This window comes from Branchiostoma floridae, chromosome 9 (assembly GCF_000003815.2).
Source record: "Branchiostoma floridae strain S238N-H82 chromosome 9, Bfl_VNyyK, whole genome shotgun sequence".
In the NCBI taxonomy this organism is placed as follows: domain Eukaryota; kingdom Metazoa; phylum Chordata; class Leptocardii; order Amphioxiformes; family Branchiostomatidae; genus Branchiostoma; species Branchiostoma floridae.
Genome location: NC_049987.1, coordinates 8,540,142 through 8,561,258, shown reverse-complemented (window position 1 = coordinate 8,561,258; position 21,117 = coordinate 8,540,142). Strand labels below are relative to the sequence as shown.

Below are 21,117 nucleotides of genomic sequence, written 5' to 3'. Positions count from 1 at the left end.
CAATAAATATTTCATGGAGGTATGAGGTCCCCGAACTCTAGTTGTGAGTACTTTGACTCCTCCAAACGGCTGTGAAAATGGGATCAGCCATCACTAAACTCCACGCGTTCAGAACCAAGGACAGTACCATGCCCCACTTCACCCTTCAATTAGGTATAGGAGAATTCCGAGAATAATGATGTGAAAATCAAGTGAGGGGAGTTCACTCAACTGTCTTACGGCGCCCGCTGGCAAACAAGGATTCCGCATTTGGTATCATTCATTATCTCAAGGCGCCAGTTGATCACATGATACCAGAATACAACCACGGGGACAAAACTGGGCTGTATGCCGTGGGGTACCATCACACACGATATCAGACTTAAACTTGGATTAAACCTTTAAATGCTTCTCTGTCTGATACACACACATATATGAGTGACGGATGTCATCACGTGATATTAACGGGGACGTTGCCACTCGATACTCGTCAAGATAATTGAACACAACTCAAGCTCTTCATCAATATGCGAAAACACGTTTTCCAAGGATCACTCATCATTCAGCAGATGCCACTGGCTAGTCTTGCATACCGATACCCGCCATGCAATGCGCTCATTCGCTGGGTGGGTGTGCTAAAATGTACCTACAGGCCATAAACAATGATGCAATCTTCCGGTCTTCATCCAACCGGAGCAGTCTTTGCTCCATTGACTTGGCGGATATAAATATAACGGTTAGCTCGCTGTGAGCTCTAGTCTGGAGAATACCGCGTGGGTAAGCAACATCTGCTTCGAACTAGGATGAGGGGGAGGATCCTAAGCACCATCATGGATTGTTCAGGCGTTGCACCTCTGCCCTGGCTGGTTTTGACTCTTCTATCTACCGTCAGCGCTGCCTTATACCGCATACGGCCGGAGTCTACCGAGGTACTGGTGAACCAGACAGTCACCCTGTATTGTGCTTTTAACGGCTTAGCGCCCTCAGATGTAGTGAACTGGTACTGGTACAACCCTGAAACGGACGACAAACTGTACCACATTTCTGCCAGAGGCCGAGTCGCCTCCGAGTTCTCCAGACATTCTATCGTGGGGAGTTCACGGCGGGGTGAGTACAACCTGAGGATACGGGATGTCCAGCCTGCCGATGAGGGGAACTACCGGTGTAGCGTCTTCACGGTACGGGACGCCGGCGATGCCAGGCTCACCGTTGTAGGTAAGTCAAATAACGGGTTCTTATATTCCATCCAGCATTTATTGTCCTAATCCTGACCTAGATATATTCTAAACTTTTGCGTATGCATATATCAGGATTAGTATCCCTACACTGTGTCTATCGGGTTGTTGTGGGGCAAATAACTGCAAGTGCAATACCCAATATCGATGTTTGAAGTCTGAAATTTATTCCGGCAGCTGGTATGTTCATCAGCAAAATTCAATCAATTTTTGCGATCCTGTATTTCATAGTTAGGTCAGCAGAAAGCATCCACGTAGTTGATAGTGCCAGAAAGTATGAATACAATGAATCGGCCGCATCGACTAGCAAATATGTCCGACGTGACGGTATCTGCTTCAGTCGTCGTTCCAGCTGTTAAGTGCACGGTTGCTAGGGGCTTCTTTACCCACATCTAAGGCATTCAGGTTCCTTTGGTATCCAGACCTCATCGCCCTTGCCAAGAGGTCAAATGGTCTGGTTTCGTGAATGATGTTGGACCTACAACATCATGCCACCAGTCACAATGGCTAACATATATTACGCCGGATGAGAAGAATAGCCATCCTGGCCTCTCTGGGAGAGTTTGATAATACAGTATGAGCCGTAAGGATTGATGTCTGTTTGATGTTAAGTGCAGTTCAATAGGGATGATAAGTGTGTACGTGAATAGTTCACGTAAGTTGAGGTGCGAGAATTTGTCACACTTATTGAGAGGAAGATTATATCAATTTTAGCCCAGCTGAATATTAAACTGACGGTTCGGCAGCGCTTTACGACTTGGAAAGTCACGGCAATATCCGCATCAGCACAGGTGCTTAATCAATAGATTCATGAGTCTATTTTACAGTTATTTTTCAAAATAACGATTTCAATACTCTTGTCACTTGGGCTAATTTCAGTTCTGGTTTTAATTGCACCCGCTTGCAACGATTGAAGAACATCACATCATACTAAAATATAGACACAGATGTTTTAATGTAACCCTTTTCCTTCACTCTAAACAACAGAAGGTAGCAAGCTGCGTTATTAATTTTCAGCAGTATTAACGGGGATGAATGATGCAGTCCCAGGCGACAAATAGACCTATAGATCTTCATCTTACCAGTATAATGTGGAGTAGCTGGTCCTGCCGCCATGACGGTCATCGTTGTACGAATCGAAGCTGAGGAGGTCGAATATTCCAGTCCGAAGTGTAATCAGGGCACTGCACGGATGATTACTAGTCTCTTACTTGTTCGGAGTTAATTATTAAGTAGTGTAATTTATATTCCAGTAGATCAATTCACCCACTGATTCAGTGATGCATCTTGGAAGAAAACACTGCTAGTCACAGACCGCAATCGTTCTGCTATGGGAAGGGATATAATCCAAGGCTGTTCAAACACAAACGTATATACCCGGTCCATCTTTTCGACCAGTTCTATTATGTAGGGTTCGACCAGTTCTATTATGTAGGGTTACGTTCCATTCATGATATATCCCCAACACTAACCTATTTTGTTTCGGGTAGCGCGATCGTACGTTATGTATCGTCTGAAACATAACAAGCAAATGCATCTATAAGACACACCCTCTCCGAAATACACATAGCGTGTACGATATTCTCATTTGGGATATTGGATTTTTGCACGGGAAAAAAGTTAGCTCTGCAGGTTTCCATGCCGCCAGTGTATGAGTAATATCTGCGAGATAGAAGTCCAATATCGACAACCGCAGCCAATGGCCGCCTGGGGTGCTGTGTGTTCTCATGTCTTTGTCAAAACATCCGCACACAAGCTTTTGTACAATGCGGCGTCCTAATAATAGCAGGTGGTGGTGGAGAAACATAAAACATGGAAGCGGGTGCTGGTATGCAGATGAAGCGCACTCAACCTTGTGATAGCATCCCGCAGTCTCTTCGCTTTATATCTGTGAATGATGGCACTGTCAATGATAGTGATAAAGCAGTATTGTTGAAATCGCGCCGTAATCGATGCCTGGGGGACATGATCGTAAATTTCACCAGACCCTAACTTGATATTGTCTCGTAAGACGAACTGTTTTATCAATTTTCATCTGCATAGGGGAACGTGTTGATCAATCTCTATCTAATGCAGTTACTTTCAAGGACAAAATATCAACTCATTCTCTCAACACCAACATCACAGACACACTCTGGCTAAGATAAGTGTAAGGTATCGCGGTCTTTTTTTGAAAAAGAGGTGCCATTCACGCTTTATGGGGCATACTCTTTACAAACGCTCGTAAAATTTTTGATAAGGATCTAAGAAAGGACTTCCTGGCATATATGGATGTCTGGATTTATATGTTGAGCAGTGTTATTGTCTAGAACGCTCTCACGGATGGTAAATTCTTTATGTACCCATAGACAATGCTCTCTTTGCAGAATTAGTCGGAAGAACGCTTGTGAATGTGTGAATCTTTGTGGTAATGACATAATGAAGAAGACAAATAACATGTTAAAAAGATAGCTAAATGGAGATGTAAATGTATGATTCTGATAACACTTTAGATCTTATATTATATTTGCTAATGTATTTTGCACATGTCAATCATAAGTGTATTAAAGACATGAAACTGCCCGTCTTAAAACCCACATCTTCAATTTCTGATCAACAACATTTAAGCTAGGCTCTTCACTCCTCCAAAGACCTTCTTTTTGCCCGTTATAAAGGGTTTGCTGCTAGATTATCCATCAATTGTATAAAAAAAACTAATGTTCTTGCCATAACTACACTAAAAGATTTGAAGACATTCGCTCTTGCGATACAGAGAAACAGACGGACACATGTTTCCGTATACTTGCAAGTAGATTTATCCACCATTGTCTTCGACATACATTGGGAATCAATAAAAAGTTTCGAATTCAGTCTATTCTAAGTAAAAAGTCTGACAGGAAGATACCATTGAACTAGAAAAGAGCACCCTCTAGATTTTCAAATTCTGAAATGTAGGATCTGAATTGTTGGATCTCTCATTTCTGACATGAAAACCTTTGATTTATCTCGACCAGAACTATTACTTCTGATGTCAAGCTTCTTTTCCACACACAAATAAGTTCTCCTTACAAAGTAGCGGATCGCCTGAGGCTATTACCGTGCTTAAGTCATGTGAGTGCGGGGTCGATAGGACACCTGTAGTCGCTGCCTGCTGAGCTTAGGAACTTCATCATGGGGTTTAAGAGCTGGTCCCGGACGATGCCTACACTGCGGTGATGTATCACATCCCCAATTGTAACTTCATTATTCTGCATGGCTTCCTGGCTACAGGGCACGTTTCCAAATCAAGGTCTCCTGGGACGTGCTCATCGACTTCTTATGAGAAGGATGTTAGGCATCCACAGGAAATCAATAGTCAATATCTCATATTAGTTTCCATTATCTAACCAAACAAAGGTGTTAAAGAACATACAACACGCTGCTCTAATTATTTAGCCCGTAAAGCCTCCCATATCTACATGTATGTAACTGTACGGATCAGTTGTTCAAGATATACTCTTGCTACTCCTTATAGATATCAACAAACTCATGAAATACCTTTATTCTTTTATAAAATAACAGTCAGATGTAACTTAGATAACGTGTCGAATTCAAAAGCTTACCATTAGAACGTCATCTTAACTGACTTTTGAGGATAATGTACAATTGCTTGCAATTAGATAGACGCTAAGATATTCACCTCACACACGGCGGTTTTTTTTCGCCTCGTGGCTCTTTCCCCGTAGTCGAGGATGTGAGGGAAGTTTTGAAAAGTCTGCAGGCCCTCATGTGGCTGAACAGTCCTATCTTCGAACTACACACTCTGCTGCACTGCTGGCAGATGAACTGGGCCGAGGACACGGTCTGGTCAGCTGCTTCCTTTTCTCCTCTCCCTTCTATCTTCAGCATGGTCGTGTCGCTTTTTCTCATTGTCTCTGCGGCCCGCCTGGTCAAAGTTGTCCTGAAATACAGCAACATGGGTGGTGAGAAAGAATATCCACCTCCTTATTTGCAACGCTTATTGCTACCCCAGTACTGAAAAAAGCATAGAGACAGATAAGATACAACAATCTATGCCTTTATAAAAAAGTACAAAAGATTGAAGACTTACGATCAAAGCGGAGTTGCGTTTCAATGCCTTAAGATGCACATTTGTCGTTATAAGTCTTCACAGCACATTTGTCGTTATAAGTCTTCACAGCGTTGACGGATTTAAATTGCTCCTTTCTATTTGCAGTTGGACGTTCCCTTCTCACCCCATTCTTACCCATGAAGATAAAAAGCTAACAGAAAGTTCATATTAGTAAGACATTGAACGTCGAGCTCAAATATCAACTGCCTTCTATAGGGCTATAGCTACAACAAAATTGCCTCATCGTGATACTCTTGCGAAATGGATGGGCTAATATCAAATCTAATCAGCAGTTAGTGATATATCTTAACAACGAGTCATCTCCAGACCACAAGAACGTTAGCGTGAGTTCAATAAGAGTTCTGGCACAGCTGGGTGAGCTACGTAACTCTTAACAATTACAGCACCGTACACGAGAGGCATTTTCCTTAGCTTGTGGGGATAGCATCGCCGTCTCCCTGGTGGGTTCGACACGGAGTGGTATTATTCCCTACAGTACTTATCTGTAATAATCATCTGCAGTGTATCCTGAAGGAGTGGGGAGCTGGAAATATCAATAACGTTCCATACGGAAAAAGGAGAATAGCAGTACAAATTAATAACTTCCTATAAGTCAGATAACAAAACACCACAGGAGCTGCCACAAGGGGCAGACTGGTGGGTTGAAGATTGCCGACTACATTTGAACTGCTGAGGGAAACAGGGTCCCGAAAATAAAGGCAACATGCCGTTATTCATGTAGGTTTTCATAAGCACTTAACATCAATGAAGACTTCCTTATGGTTCGTAAACCTTTGCAAATCCCCTGGCCACGATACATATGTCATCCGCTGAGTTTCCAGCTGCGTTATTACATGTAGTTAGGGCGGTATTAAATGTCCCGCCATGTTGATCCTCACGGCTGAGTCTTGAAGCGCAGAAGTCATGAATAAGCCTCGCATGCGGTCCTACACCCATGGGCTGATGATGGATTACAGCGACGAGAGACTTTCAAATGTAGGAACAATTCTTGGGTGCCCTTTTACTGTGATATGTTCTCTTGTAATACAGGTAAAAGATACCGTGTGCCTTGTAGAATCTTAGCTACAGTTGTATTCTTAGTTGTTACTGATGATGGACCACAACAGCGTGGAACCTTTAAATGTAGGAACAAACGATAATGCACATGCACATTTCAATTCTTGGGTGCCATTTACTCTGATATATCTTCTTGTAATACAGGTAAAAGATATCTGCCTCGCTGAATCTTAGCCACAGTTGTGTTTAGTTGTTTCTTGTGGTGTATTTTTGTCCGCTATAATCATTGTACATGCCGCTGGTTGTAGGTTCAGCCTTATAGATTCTCCCTTTCGACTGTTGTTTCTGTTACGTGTCTATGTCATAATGCCGCCGTAGAGGCAAATAAGATATTCTGATAAAGAAGGATCGATTATTTCTCCCAGGAAGGGCACACTTTGGACGACATGGCCCACTGCGATTCATTTTCTGCGTGTTTGGTACCCATAGGCGGTTCCCAGGGGACCGCAGCATCATCCTCTAAGCTCATAAATCACACATAATGAGACGATATCCTCGGGTTGGGCCTGTGGACAGGGTCTCTGCTCGGCCAATTATCCCTGCCTCTCCCACATGGTGCAGTTGACGTTCAAGTTTAAGTTTCCGTTAGGACAGAGGACCGCTGTGACGTGCCCTTGGGAATACTGAGTAGGTAGATACTTTTCAAGGACCACCAATGACTCATAGTTAGGCAGGTTGCCAGAATCGAAAGAAATGGAAAAGCATTCCAAAATTTACAGGATGATAGATCGGTGCGAATTGACGAAGTGCTGGGGCAAAATTCGTCTTTGATGAGGACGCTCGTGGAATACATACCAAAGTTGTTAACTTGAAAGTTCATCTGTGTTGGTAGAAGTCATTATTGAACTAGTTAAACAGCAATATCCAACACAAAAATTGGACTCAACCAAATTTTCTATTGAACAGCACCAGTCTTTGTCAAGGAATGAACAATCCACTGCTGTCGTGACGTCACGTTATGCACATAGAACACGTGACTCAGTAAGCAGTGGATCATAGGTTACAAGAAGTCTATGGTGCCCACCGCCTCTATTCAGGGATGGTTGTAAACCAAAGTTGTTGTTGCATTGCACATCGTTTTGAAATACCTTCGAGCGAAATTAATTGCTTTGGAGGCCATTCTATCAGCTCTATTTCGTATAATAGGCAATGATAAATAGGCCTTTCAGAGTCTATATCAATCGGCTGATAGACGCTGATCAGGGATCATCTTAACAATAGCACTTGCACGGTTTCTATTCTGCCACTACTGCCGCAGATGGTCCCTCGTAATACATGAACGGCATTGCCTCAACTATTAAAGGTGCAGTGCCTTAAGGACCCTGCCAAAACCATTGTGGTTTCCAGGTAATCTCTCCGAGTATCCGGCACGTAGAAGGAACTGCTACATTTGTTAGAGGGAACATCCACTTTTCCTCCATCACAAATACATCATTACCAGTCGGCTCAGGAAGTATGGCAAATGAAAGTAATGACAGTGATCCCCAGACCGGGCAGCAGGAACAATCAATTCTCTCCCCCAGCTATCCCCTGATAATGGGCTGGATGCTCGGCACCGACATGATAAAGCATCTATGGGATTATGTCCTGGACCTTTCTCATCTCACCATTGACAGATCTACATTGCTCCATCAAAAAAGGCATTTGGCACATTGTTCTGTAGGCTATGAAGCACTTCTTTTATTATTGCTTCACCATTGAATGCCTTTAGCAAACGTGAGTTTAGTATGATGGTGTCGTTCCAACGTACATGTAGTGGGTGGTAAATTACAAGGGAAGATTGTTCACTTCCAAATATAGCGGAGAATATTGCATAGCTGTAAATAATCTGCAGCTTGCAGACGTTCTCCAAGTGAAAGGTGGCAGACGTCTGAAGGTATGCAACAACGGCCGCGGAGATGGAGTTTAACGAACTGAATATTACGACTCAGTCTGTTTAATTTTTCGTCTAGCCAGAATATAATATGAATCAACTGTGTTTGCATTGTGACGTGTCACAACTTTGGTGGCTATCACTATTTCAAGAGAGCTCGTACGACAATGGCAGTTTACATAGTGGATCGCGGTGATCAGCAACTATATGTAGACGGTTGGGAAGGTCACTGCTTTTGTCTAGGCTAAGTCCACAGGAAAACATTGTCGGCTGGAGTAGATTTTTTTGTATTGGTGAAGTATCGGCTATTTTTTTTCCCAGTCATCTCACCCTCACCAGAGTGTGTGGCAGAATATTGATCGCTTGATTCTTCTCCAGCGTCAGAAGGATGCGTGTAATAAGGAGATATGTTTCTTATCAACACTTCATTTTTATATCAAATGACGCGTTGCATTCGGCGTGGCATGATGGCATGACAGTATATATGCACTACTTTGGGTATAACTCATATCTTGGGACACGAAGAGTACAGGAGCAATTGTAGCCCTCGAAATAATGTATTTGATGTTAGAAATGTTTCTAACATGTTTGAATACTATAGAAATATTTAGAACGTCACATAGATGTTATAGATAGTTCTAAACAGTTACTTATTACAGTTAGATTGTTACAAAGATTTCCAAAATGTTAGAACAAAAGGCAAGAAACACCCTCTCGGTAATATGGAATAGACTCTACTGTTTCACATTGTCAGAAAATTTTTTTCAGTAACATCACGTCCATTTGCTGTTTATTTCATATATTTATATGTATATCTCATTTCTTGATGTACTTAGATACTGGTCAATACTGATACTTTTCTTAACAATTTGTTTTAATTGTAAGCTAGAGATGTCAGCTGATCGTGTTGTAAGCACCTGACAGATTTCAGTCTGCAAGTAAATTGATAGAAATAAAGATGCCAGATCTTGTAACGACTCTTTGATGGACAAGCTTGTTACTGATTAGGGCACATAGTCTAGTGTATTGAATTACAAAGACTAGGGATCGCTTTTATGATCATTACCCATGCATATGGAAATATTTCATGTGTAATAGGGCTCATCGATTTACCATTCAGATCTCTACATACAGCCCTGAATTTAAGTCAGTTGTTAACTGGCAAATAGGTTCTGACAGATATCCAAATAACAGAATTACCGTGTGTGTCTGTGCCAGCTGTGACAATTCTAACATCTTGTGGAACCCCAATACAAAATCGGTTTGTACGTGCCTTGCACATCTAAAGCGGGAGACTATCATAAAAAAACTACATTTAACTTTTGTATACAGACCAAAAATGTTTGACTTTACAAAAGTTAAGCTCTTTGGTTTGACTATACCCAATATGGTGTAAAATCTATCACTTGGTGTTTGAAGACCATTTTTACTTACAGACGGTAGTTTATTACTGTATATATCGAGATTATAAGCCAACACAACAGGCGTAATATGATATTTGAATGCAACCTTTGTGTTAGAACAGGATTAGCAACGTTTCTTAGAATACTATTTCTTTCTTGCCCAGTTCCTCCGACAAAGAGCCCAACGATAACTGGACACAAGGGACCGTACGTCGTTGGTGAGGAGCTCCAACTGGTGTGTCGCACGAACGGGGGGAAGCCGTTACCCACACTCATGTGGTACAACGGCACGGAACCTTTAGATCCCTTCGGAACCTACTATCAGGATGCTCCACTAGACGACATCGTACAAACAGAACTGCGCATCCCCTCTTTGACAAAATGGGAGGACTCCATGAACATCAGTTGTTTAGCCGACCAGGGGGTTCAGGGCGTGGCATCACAGAAAATAACATCGATACAACTACAAGTCTACTGTAAGTTTATATCATGTTATCGTGTCTACATCTCATATGTATTATACATAAGATTAATGATCCTTTGCCATCTGCGATAATTAGTTTTGCTGTATTCAATTAATGAAATATGAGCTGCCAAGTGACATTGCGATTGCTTCAATATCAACAGCTGCAGGTGTTGTTGCTTATTTTATATTCAACTTTGGGGCAATCCTGTATTTACTGAAGCACACTTTGCCAATCATTGGAGGCTTTCTTGGCATCTGTTTTAGTTATTGAAGCTCAGCACAAAGTCAGCTAAGTAGCATCTAAGCCTCAAGATATTGAATGCAATTACTTCTCATAACAACTTATGGCATATTCAACTATTTCATTTGGTAACAGTTTATAGTTTGATTTTCTTTAAATATTTAGAGGCAGTCATATAGTTGCACAGGGATACAAACTCATAAAGTAACATTCAGCCTATGTTAATTTTTCCTATCTTGAAGACTTCTTTAACTTTAATTTTAGAAGTAACGTTACAAATGAAGAAGGAAAATGGTGTATTAGATGAAATAATCTTAGATTAGTACGTGTACAATGTTTTGGCTTTGGTGTTTCACCTAGCTAATCTAGTATGACGGGAAGAGGTGCTCTTGTCTGTACTATAGAAAACCACTAGCTGTAACCTTGCAAACATCTGCACAGAGGGATATAAAGCATTTCTGATTCAGAAAGCTAAACTATCAATATTTCAGTGGGGTACGTACGCGCGGGGAAAGGCGTAATCCTCGACAGAACGTTACGATGTATCACCAGAGACTACCATTTGTACCCATTAACAGGTAATGGATTCACTTCGGAAGAATTCAGCTGCCATTAGAGGAAATAAACATCGTCCTAAGGGTTCACATAACGAGGCTCGTATCTCAGCTTCATTTCCTTAATTGACGAGGGCGTGCATGAAGGCAGCCCGAGACATTTCCTGAATAACCACCTTGTTTGGGAGCTTACGTCTACCACATCATCATCGCCCACATTGCAATTCAGTGACCCATTTTATCTCTGCTGGGTAAATAAGCCCTTTTAACACCCGAATCCATCTGGTTACAGAATGATACATTGTGCCCGAAGGCATTTGCTATAACAAGAAGGCAAGATGAGCACCCAAAACGTTTCCAGCATACCACTTTGCTATATAATGGAGTTAATGTAGTCCTTCTTACTCAAGCTCAATCAACCAGAAGCATGAAGGATATCGCTAGTGTGCAGGCGCATGACTTCCTACGTTTAACTTAATAATGCAAATTGCAATAATGACAACGGTAGTGATAATGGGTTTAGTCTGCCAATGTATTTGAGTAACAATGTCAGTGTGAAAAACGCCATCTTTAAGGGGTGTCGGGGAATGTCAACGACTCAACAGTTACAAAGTACACGTTGGAGTAATAAGACTGTTTATTTCGTTATAAAGGACAAAGACTGTTTATTTCGTTATAACGGACAAAATAGAGGACTATTACAAACGCTCTTTGAACTTACATCGATGATGGTCAGACATCTAGGTAATAAGTGGTTACTCAAGCAACTGGATATGATTTTGGAAACGGTCAGACGTTTCGAACAACATCCGTTGTTTTCCGTCAGTTACACTGGAGAAATCTTGTTGGAGCTAGTTCTTATATCCTAGCTGTGAGCTGTTTCACTTACAATGAAAGTTCGGGAATTGATGTATATTTGATACTTTGTCTGTTACTATATCGCAACACTTCTTGTTTCGTATTTTCAGATTCGCCGACCATCACCGTGCCGATAAACTCACTGCAGGCATTGGAGGGTACCTACGCCAACCTAACCTGCCTGTGGGAGGGAAACCCTCCCCCGCTAGTCAGCTGGACAAGAGATGGAGACAGCCTTCCGCAAAATGCAGAAATAAGGTATGAGGAGGCTCACGGGTCTAAGTGCGTATGCTCAAGGTCACAGGCGAGTTGTTCGATACGTCCTTCCCGGTGTGAGTGGGTCAAAAACCTTGCAGTCTAATCTCCGGGTTGACAACTTGAAAAGTTGATAGTCAACTGTTATGGAAATCCTTCCAAAACGCGGTAAATGTAAATAAATCTAAATTTACAGTTGTGTTTTTTCCAGATGTGTTTTGTCCATGTCTCAGAGACCTTGACCTTTGACTTGCGCATGCGTGCTTAGAATCATGAAACTGCTTGTTGAACATTATGCAGTTGCATTACATGCAAAGTATGTCCGAAACGGGGAGGATGTTGTTTTGTTTGTTAGCGTGGCTACTGAAATATATCTATTACAATCTTTCAGTGTCAAAGAAAGTTAATTTTTCACTGGCCATATGCATACATAAATATTTTGCTAGCAATCTGTCGCTGGGTATACGTAATCTCCGGCATAATGATATCTTACTCTTCAGGCTCTTTGCTTTGTAAGAGGGTAGACACAGCCCAAACAAATGTCAACAGGGGTTGCAGACAAAAGTAATCTCTTGAACTTCTGGCAATCAGACAAGCCTTAGCAATCGACGCAGCATGGTAAATGACTACTTTCTATTCAAAAGGCAGTATAAATTTCATCTCGGAGTTGACAAGGCAAAGGCAATAATGTTAATGGCATGTACGGTCACGCATTCAGTCAAGCTCATAAGCACGGCGTGCTTTTGAGAAAACTCACCGACGCATTGAGGTGCTGTTAAGTCTGGGAGTGATTAATGCAAGTCTTCATTTACAATCTAGAATTTATACAATGGCAGCACAACTACGCCGGGAACTCATCCATCTGGATTAACCGGTGTTGTGCTTTCAGACGGGTTGCTAATCCAACAGATGTAAATGCATTGTAATGTTATTTCCTGAATATTTTTCTTTGCTTGCCTTGGGCTGAAAGCAATTCTGCTGACTCTCCGTTTCCCATGGATCCGTTCCAGCAACTCGTCTCTGCTGATACCGAGAGTGTCCCGGTCCGACAGCGGCGCTTACCTGTGCGAGGCCGATAATGGGATCCAGCCGAGGGTGACAGGAGAAATCAACATGGAGGTTATATGTACGGACCAGTTATATCTGCATCAGTATCGGAGGTTGTTGAAGGTTATATGTACAGAGCAACTATACGCACATCGGTTTCACAACCATCTATCTTCCCTTATCTCTCAGACACAGACTTTCACTTTATTCTACAGAGAATAGAATTCTGCCAAAACTACTGCCACAGGGTAGTAAAAATGTCACTTCCACGTAATTGTCAATCTCAAGCAAATAAAAGGGTAGACGTGTCATATATATTCAGTTTGCTTTAGACGAAAGGGTCATCATATAGGCATTGAAAAGATCATATCTGTGATGGTACTGGGAACCACAGCATCATACATAGTCAATAGCATACTTTTTTCTTGAATATGCTTGTAACAGTACGTATTATGGAATATGATTTATAGAAACGTTGATGATGATGGATATCGCTGTAATTATCTATCTTTCAGTTCCACCTAGAATCAAGTCAACATTCGATGGAGAGATAAGTGTTTTGTATGGACAGAATGTCTTCAAAGTGGACTGTTTGGCAGAGGGAAACCCCAAGCCCAACGTAACGTGGAGGCGGAAGGATACAAATCAACCGTATAACAACCCATTGACTTTGTCTCCATTGAACTACCAGACAGAAGGGATCTATGTCTGCGTTGCTAGAACTAAAAGATTTCCCGAAGTTACGAGAGAAGCATTCATCAATGTGATAGGTAAGTTCTCAGACTGGAGCATCTAAAACGCATGTATCAATAACATTACTTCAAACGTCTTTCTACTTACTGTAGGGCAAACATGAAAGCTTAGTTACTGACAATGCATCAAATACATCAATTTCCGAACTTCCATTGCATGACACAGATGAAACATGATAGGTAAACCTTAAAGTTAGAACAATGATAAAATTTCTTCCGACACAAATGAATAACGTTACACGTATCAAATTTTCAACGACCACTGTCGCATTCTTCGGCATCAAAATTGACCGATCACTTCCGAACGTAAACTCGCAAGAGTTACAGACACGTGACCTTATCAACACGTGATATTTGGTATACGTGACGTCAGCAATTGCTCAAACGTGTCAGGAATTTAACATCGCCCACCGTCTCTGCTAGATGGTTGGAGAGCCATGATCTATATAGTCACCTTTATACATCTCACAAAATAGTCCGTTTAATGGCCTATATTATGACTTTGTTCTAGTGAAACGGTATGGTGATGCAATGTGTGTTGATAGTTAATGGTTGAGAGTTTGTGTTCATGGAACTTAGCGATGAGCGTCCACTCTCACCAATGTAGAATTCTTTGCACGTTCCTTTCTTTGCAGTTCCCTTGAGGATACCTTCCATATTCAATGAAAATTTGGCATCGTACTATGATTGCAGATGAGCTTCCATGAGAAATATTCGTATCATTTTGAGTGAATCATTAAGGTGGTGTTATAAGACATTTTTTTTTCCTCATCAGGTAAGAGCATAATTATCTCAAGTAAATGTCGTTTCCAACAGGTCGCCCGGAAGTTGTGACTGAGGCTTCCTCTGTGTCAGCAGCCGGAGGAGACACAGTGGAACTAACGTGTACAATAGCCTCCGACCCTGTACCTGAGGAAATCGTCTGGACTCTAGCGGGAGAAGACGGGAAAAAGACAACATACCGTACCGGGAGGACTGGGGATGTATTCGTCAAGAAAACAAAAATTGTTGAGGACAAGATACAAAGTGTTCTGCTTATAAATTCAGCCGAGTCTGCGCACACAGGAGACTATGTCTGCATAGCTTCTAACATGTTCGGGCAAGATAGACAAGAGTTTAGGGTGTACGTCACAGATGGTAAGGAGTTTCTCTGGATACATATTTGTAACGGTTCAATATATCAGTTTTAATGGCATTGAGATATATCCGGAGCTAGTAGACAGTGCAGTTTTCAGAACACAGCGCCATCGATTTGGGGTGTAAAGGGGCTTTTTCGCAATCTAAATTCCTCAGTTATGGTTCCCACTGACCGTGATGTTCAGAACGGAAAGACTCTTTAATACACTATCAGGATGGTTTATGGAGCAATCGTGATGTAACTGCCTTTTCCAAAGCGGCAAAGAACAGTTTTCCTCGGCGAAATGCGTACTTCAACTTTTGAAATGTGAGATCTTAACACGGCGAAGCCCTGATTTGAACATTACATAGATCAGCCTGTTTTGGTGCCCGTGAAATTGAGTTGCTATAATGCCACGCGTGGCCGCCTGTCATAAGAGACGAAATCCGCCGGCTGATGAAAACGAATGTCACTTTAACAAACTCGAAAATGGCGACGTCCTCTCCAACAAAGCAGAAAATAGCGATACGCCTTGCCATCTGGTCGGGCCAACCAATCGTGAAATGTCTGCTGCTAAAGTAGTTAAAGACAACAACGGTGGCGACACTGGAGGTAATTTACATCCATGGATAAAAGAGATGGCGGTTTGAGGTTAACAAATCATTGGCGGTTGGAAACTATCCATATCGATTTTGAACTAAAGTAGCCCCTGCGGGAAACTGTATCAGCAGAAGGTATCGACTGACTGGATGGTGACCTTCATGAACCCGTCCTCAAATAAGTACCACACACAACCGCAAATGTATCATACCAGGCAGAGGACTCGTCGTAATTAATTGCGCCGCATTTGATTAAGATTTCATAACTGTAATGATAGAAGTTGTGACATTCAGAAACACCAACTACCTTTCTTTCTGGGTTAATCATGGGGACAATATATAATCGATGTTAATGGATGACCTCTAACCCCAATACCGCATGTTGACCCTTGTGCAGATAGCTCGGATGTCGTGGTGATTGCCGCCGTCACCATGGGAGTTGTGCTGGGAGTTCTCTTCGCCGTCATGGCCACACTGTGCCTTAGAGCCAGGAATATATGGACGTGTCGTCTGTCCAAATCTCGTTAGTATACGCATATTCCCTACATTTTGCTGTAACCTGTGTCCTTTTGAATTACGAATTTCTGCCGTGAAAGGAAATAATTCATTCCCACAACTATGCAATACAATACGTGGTATCAAATTGGGTCGACCAAGGACAGTACATATAAATTGTCCTTGGATCGACGAAGCACGTAAAGTTCGCTTGGATAGCACTGTTAGGTTTTTAGGCGACTTCTATATCAACTTTTCACGTAATCGCCAAATTCACATTGGTAGTATTTTAACAGAAGCCTAAAATTGTGCAATTCAGATTTGGATCCTTAAAAGACCCTATCATGGATTTCGCCTTATGACCGTATTCCCATCAAATAAATGTTGGTTACAGCAGAGAGAGGAACACGTCGGTCTGAATCCTTCTCTTATTGTGCGGGGTCGGAGGACGAGCTTGCAGCAAAGTCATCATTGAATATGAGGTAAGTGATGGTTTTGGTAATCGATATTCAAAAGATATCGATTTCCTATATCTATATTCTAACTGTATAACAAAAAAGACCCCTAGTTTTTTTTCTCTAAACCGACCACAGTAGTCTACATGTTTCATACTTGGCTCAATTGTACGTCCGGTTCGGGACATTATAACAGCATACAAGTTGCTTCAATTGTCAAAACTGTCACATTTTGGTTAACATAACACATTGCCTAATAAATAGCATCATCTAAAGAGTTTTGTCGGAGAATCATATGTCCAGTTATTACCAACTATCTAATTCCAGCTCGAAAGTTCCCGAAGAAGAGCTGGCCACCATTGAACTACAAAAACTAAACGGCATTTCTACACATCGGTCCACAAGCAGCCTAAACAGCCAGCCAGTCGTCATATCAAGCCCATGTAAGTTCTACTTTCCTTGGCAAACCTCACTGCGCGCACTGTGGTTGCAACATCAAGAATGTATCGTCCACAATATGTCAATAAAGTATTTAATGACCACTCTCAAATATCACATAACATAATGTCAGCTTATAAACAATGTGTCACAATCACAATTTATGACCATCAGTCATTTAATTTGCCATAAGTAGTGTAAACTACTAATTTCATTAGGGCAGGAATTTATCCATCTTTACTTTCAGATTACATGGTTATGCACCCGGCCTTTTGTGTGTACGGCCCCCAAAAAACTATAAAGCTTTCGCACCAGTCGGTTCAAATTACATTAGAGGCCGGAAGTAGTTTTCGAAATTGGCTACACGCAAATTGACGTCGGAAAAAAATGCTCTCCATTTATCTACGGTAACGTCCAGATGACATGAATTAAAGGAGACTTGATCTCACTCTAATCACATAGAGCTATGTACCTTGGTAATCTCTCACACCCGTATCACAAACACAGATGCATCTGTTTGGCTTACCTCTTACGATAAATGGATACGGTAAAAATATTTAGACAGAAAATTTACTTCTGCTTTGTATGGAATGCACCACATTAACGATTCTGCTAACACTTCTGCCTCTTAGCAGCTTTAAGCGTCTCTCCCATGCTAATCTAAGTTGACGTGCGCAATGAGATTCCGAAATGCGGTCAGATTTATATGTCTAGTCTTGTCCAAAATGGCGATTACCCATTGTGATGATGGTGTGGATATGATCATCAGCACGTTCTCAGTAGGTTCAATCAATAATACACCCCGAAAAGAACTGGGCACGATTTGCGATTTCCCTATCATTCCATTTTATTTTATTTATGTATCCAGGGACAAACATGCGCAGATAAACATAAAACAAAGGTTCAAATCAACATAAATGCATCAAAGATTAAAGTATACAACAAAGTATACAACAAACCAGTAACAGAAGCAGGTAAATGTAATACATAATGTAAATGAGGTAGGACATGGAATTTGCATATCAATGATGAATCAATGATATTGACTGATGTACTCATTTTTGTCCGATCCAGTTACAGAGATAAAGAGAGTGGAGTATTCCTGCTTCACAACAGATAGAAGCAGATTTCATGACGAAGAGGAGGAGGAGAAGTATCCAAGGCACTGCCCGTATTACGTGGGAGAGTTGACGAACAGGCAGGAGACAGTGGTGAGTATTAGCCATGGAATCTGAGAAAACTAGAAGCATGTTGATCTGATTAAAAAGACTGAAAACTATCGGTGCTTCCTCCAATAACGCTCAGATGCACAAAACAGGTTTTTCATCGGTATTGACGATGTACATGTAAGCCTGCATAATGTACGACAGTTATAAACACCATTGTCACTTCCTATCAGAGTTGCCCTCTATGATCTTTAAACTAACCTAAATCTTCCAACGAAATCAAAGAAAAAGCATCTACCACGCCCGATTATATTCATCATTAGTGATGCTAGTATTAAGTGAATATTTTTCTATGTTACCATTAACAAAGATGCGCTATTTGGAGTGTGAAAAGTTTAGTTAAAAATGCATATTTCCTCTTCTCCAGAAAAGAAAAATCCCCTATGTAATGGGTAACATGATCCCTCCCATTATAGTGCCGTGGCTATTCCATGCTTACAGACTAGAAACGTATTCACGGTGCAAATAGAAGACCAAGGAGGTTAGAATAATTTTGGGAGATCAAGGACATTTAAACGAAATATGTCAGAAACAAATATAACTTACACTCCAATAATTAAATGGAAATGGTGTGGTGCAGAACTTTCTTAGCTTTTAATTTCAAAGTAATTATGTTCAACATAATTCTAATAACGAGAGTTCTGTTGTGCAATTATCACCGAATGAGTAATTTCAATATGATACTGGGCTCTCCATTTGAGTCCACCTGACACACCCTATCCATTAGGTTTCTCTTTCATAAACCATAAATTACTCCTTTAATCGACAGATCAGTGTGAAATATTACCTGGCCTTATCGGGTCTTATTATTTCACTAAAAGGTCTTCAATCTTGATGAATTAAAATTCTCCGAGCGATGAGCCCTTAAGGTTTTCCAATACTCTGCACTGTCTACTTAATGCGATTGGAGACAGCATTATTAACCCTGTATTTCATGTAGGGATAGACACAAACCTATCCAAAAAATTAATCATTACGTGCGTTGGCTATATATCCACTGTGGTTATAAGTTGTATCTTTTTTTCTAATCATTCAGAAACTTTTACCGTCGGCGAGGACGAAAGAAGATGATGATGATGGATGTGGAGACACCATCGGGTCGGACCCTGGAGGTCCAGCCGATATCCAGGCCAAATCTACCGATCATTATCAGCCTGAGGCCGGCAGCCAAACAAACTTCGTATAGTGAGGTCATTGGAGAAGTGCACGGCGTTAGCTTAGCAATTGTGAACCTTTGCCTTTTTGACAGACTAGATCTTTCCAGTAAAAACATGCCCGTTCACATACCCTCCAATCAGCGACAATATCACCAATTTGGGTAAAGCTCGCTTCTTCTTTGGAAATCTCTCACCTAATTTACGAGTGAATGGAGCTGGGCGAAAGTATGTATGCACATACACAGTCTATAGCAGATAACAATCATACACTTCTAACACTGGTAGCAATAGTAGAATTAGCGATGAAATGTATGTGATGAAATTTTAACCAGCCTCTTTACTTTATATGAATTTCTTTTGTTTTAAGATAGTTTGTTTCAAGGTAGTAGTTTTAAATGATTTTGAATTATCTGCATTACATCTGCCCTCACGGTGTTATAAAGATTTATGTGGTCCGGTATCAAATCCCTTGGCTGTTCATTGGAGAGCAAATATGTACTTTTGTACAAGCAGGGAATTTCGTTACTTACGCAACCCGTACTCCGTAAGGAATTGCGTAAGCGAGTAATTCTAAAATGGACGTCTCAAACACGATGTTATCATTTCTAGTAGCTACTTTGATGACTTTCAGAGCCCAAACACTGCAACAGCCTGAGGAACAGGATTACGCTTGGGTATTTTCCAGACTCCTTGCCAGCTAAATCGTGAGAGGGCAATACTTCAAAGAGAGAGAATTGCTCTCTTGAGGGAGTTGCAACTTGGGTGCTTTATTTAACAGCGTTTGGAAAGGTGATTATCATTCCCGAAACGTCCATGAAGGGTTTGTCATTAGAGTTTTACTTGAAGACTGAAAGAAAATTGGTCGACGGATAGGCGCCTGTGATTTATCGACATGAGTAGCTAAGTGTAGGAAAACCGAGATTTCAACATAATTTGGTCTGTGGTAGATACCTTTTTTTAGGAAACACAATATATTACACGTAAAGATGTGGCATTAAGTATTCAAGAATTTTCTTTGTATATCTGTATTACGTACTGGTATGCTTAAAATGACATTGTGTTGAAAATCCAATCTTCTGTATTCTTTTCAATTATGTCACTATATATTCTATACCTCCCAATGAATCTCTTTTATATTCTGGGGCAAAAATCACAAGTGAAAAGGGACGTAAATATAGTCAAGATTTCTCGACATCTACACGATAACAGGATATAAATTATAACAATAAATCGATGATTGATACTGACGTGTAGTCTGCTTTAATTGTCGTTACAACTACTTATCAATACCGTCTTTTGGCTGCTTCTCCTGGAGAACAAGAGCGGTTTCATTCACAAGACTGTAGGCAAACATTCAACCGTTCCATTTGCATTATGATTGAGTTGGGTTGGGTTGGTTTGGCAAATGTAAAGTGGTCTGTCGCCACTCTCCTTTTTCATTATATTTCAGCCATACATAGTATGGTGAAATATATTGTATTCGTAATGTTTCTTTCTTCTTTCTCCTGTCAAATCTTCAAAGTGATTCATCTCCGCCGTTCCTGGACCGAATGACCTGAAATTTGGCACAGGGGTAGAATGGGCCAATACCTTGATGCTTTTTTCTCAGTTTTTTCATATCTGCCTCTAAAATGATTTTATTGAGATTTTTTGGTCAATTTCAGACCAAAACTGTATATTTTGGCCCCTGTACCCTGGTATTACAATCAAATGAGCTGAAATTTGACAGAGATGTGCCTTAATAATGCCCCCATATAAATTCGATAACACTTTTGGTGTACAGTACAACAAAATGCTTAT

General features: G+C 41.0%; 1 protein-coding gene across 2 annotated transcripts; it reads left to right on the top strand.

Annotated features, from left to right (window-relative positions):
* Positions 1 to 637: 637 nt before the first annotated feature.
* Positions 638 to 20,730, top strand: LOC118423588 (hemicentin-2-like). 2 transcript variants are annotated; one of them, XM_035831802.1, is made up of 11 exons: positions 638 to 1,194; positions 9,822 to 10,133; positions 11,887 to 12,034; positions 13,042 to 13,157; positions 13,594 to 13,848; positions 14,647 to 14,967; positions 15,944 to 16,069; positions 16,439 to 16,523; positions 16,824 to 16,939; positions 18,009 to 18,145; positions 19,197 to 20,730. In XM_035831802.1, exons 1-11 carry the CDS (start codon positions 783 to 785, stop codon positions 19,344 to 19,346), a joined length of 2,178 nt encoding a protein of 725 aa, XP_035687695.1. In that variant the 5' UTR covers positions 638 to 782; the 3' UTR covers positions 19,347 to 20,730. The 2 variants fall into 2 exon arrangements, with proteins under 2 accessions (XP_035687695.1, XP_035687694.1); XM_035831801.1 differs by having other exon boundaries at positions 16,436 to 16,523; positions 19,197 to 20,729.
* Positions 20,731 to 21,117: the final 387 nt, after the last annotated feature.

Coding starts and splice junctions, on each gene's coding strand:
- LOC118423588 (XM_035831801.1), top strand. CDS start 783: ATGAGGGGGAGGATCCTAAGCACCATCATGGATTGTTCAGGCGTTGCA. Junction 1,195..9,821: donor TGCCAGGCTCACCGTTGTAG/GTAAGTCAAATA, acceptor TTTCTTGCCCAG/TTCCTCCGACAAAGAGCCCA. Junction 12,035..13,041: donor CCGCAAAATGCAGAAATAAG/GTATGAGGAGGC, acceptor GATCCGTTCCAG/CAACTCGTCTCTGCTGATAC.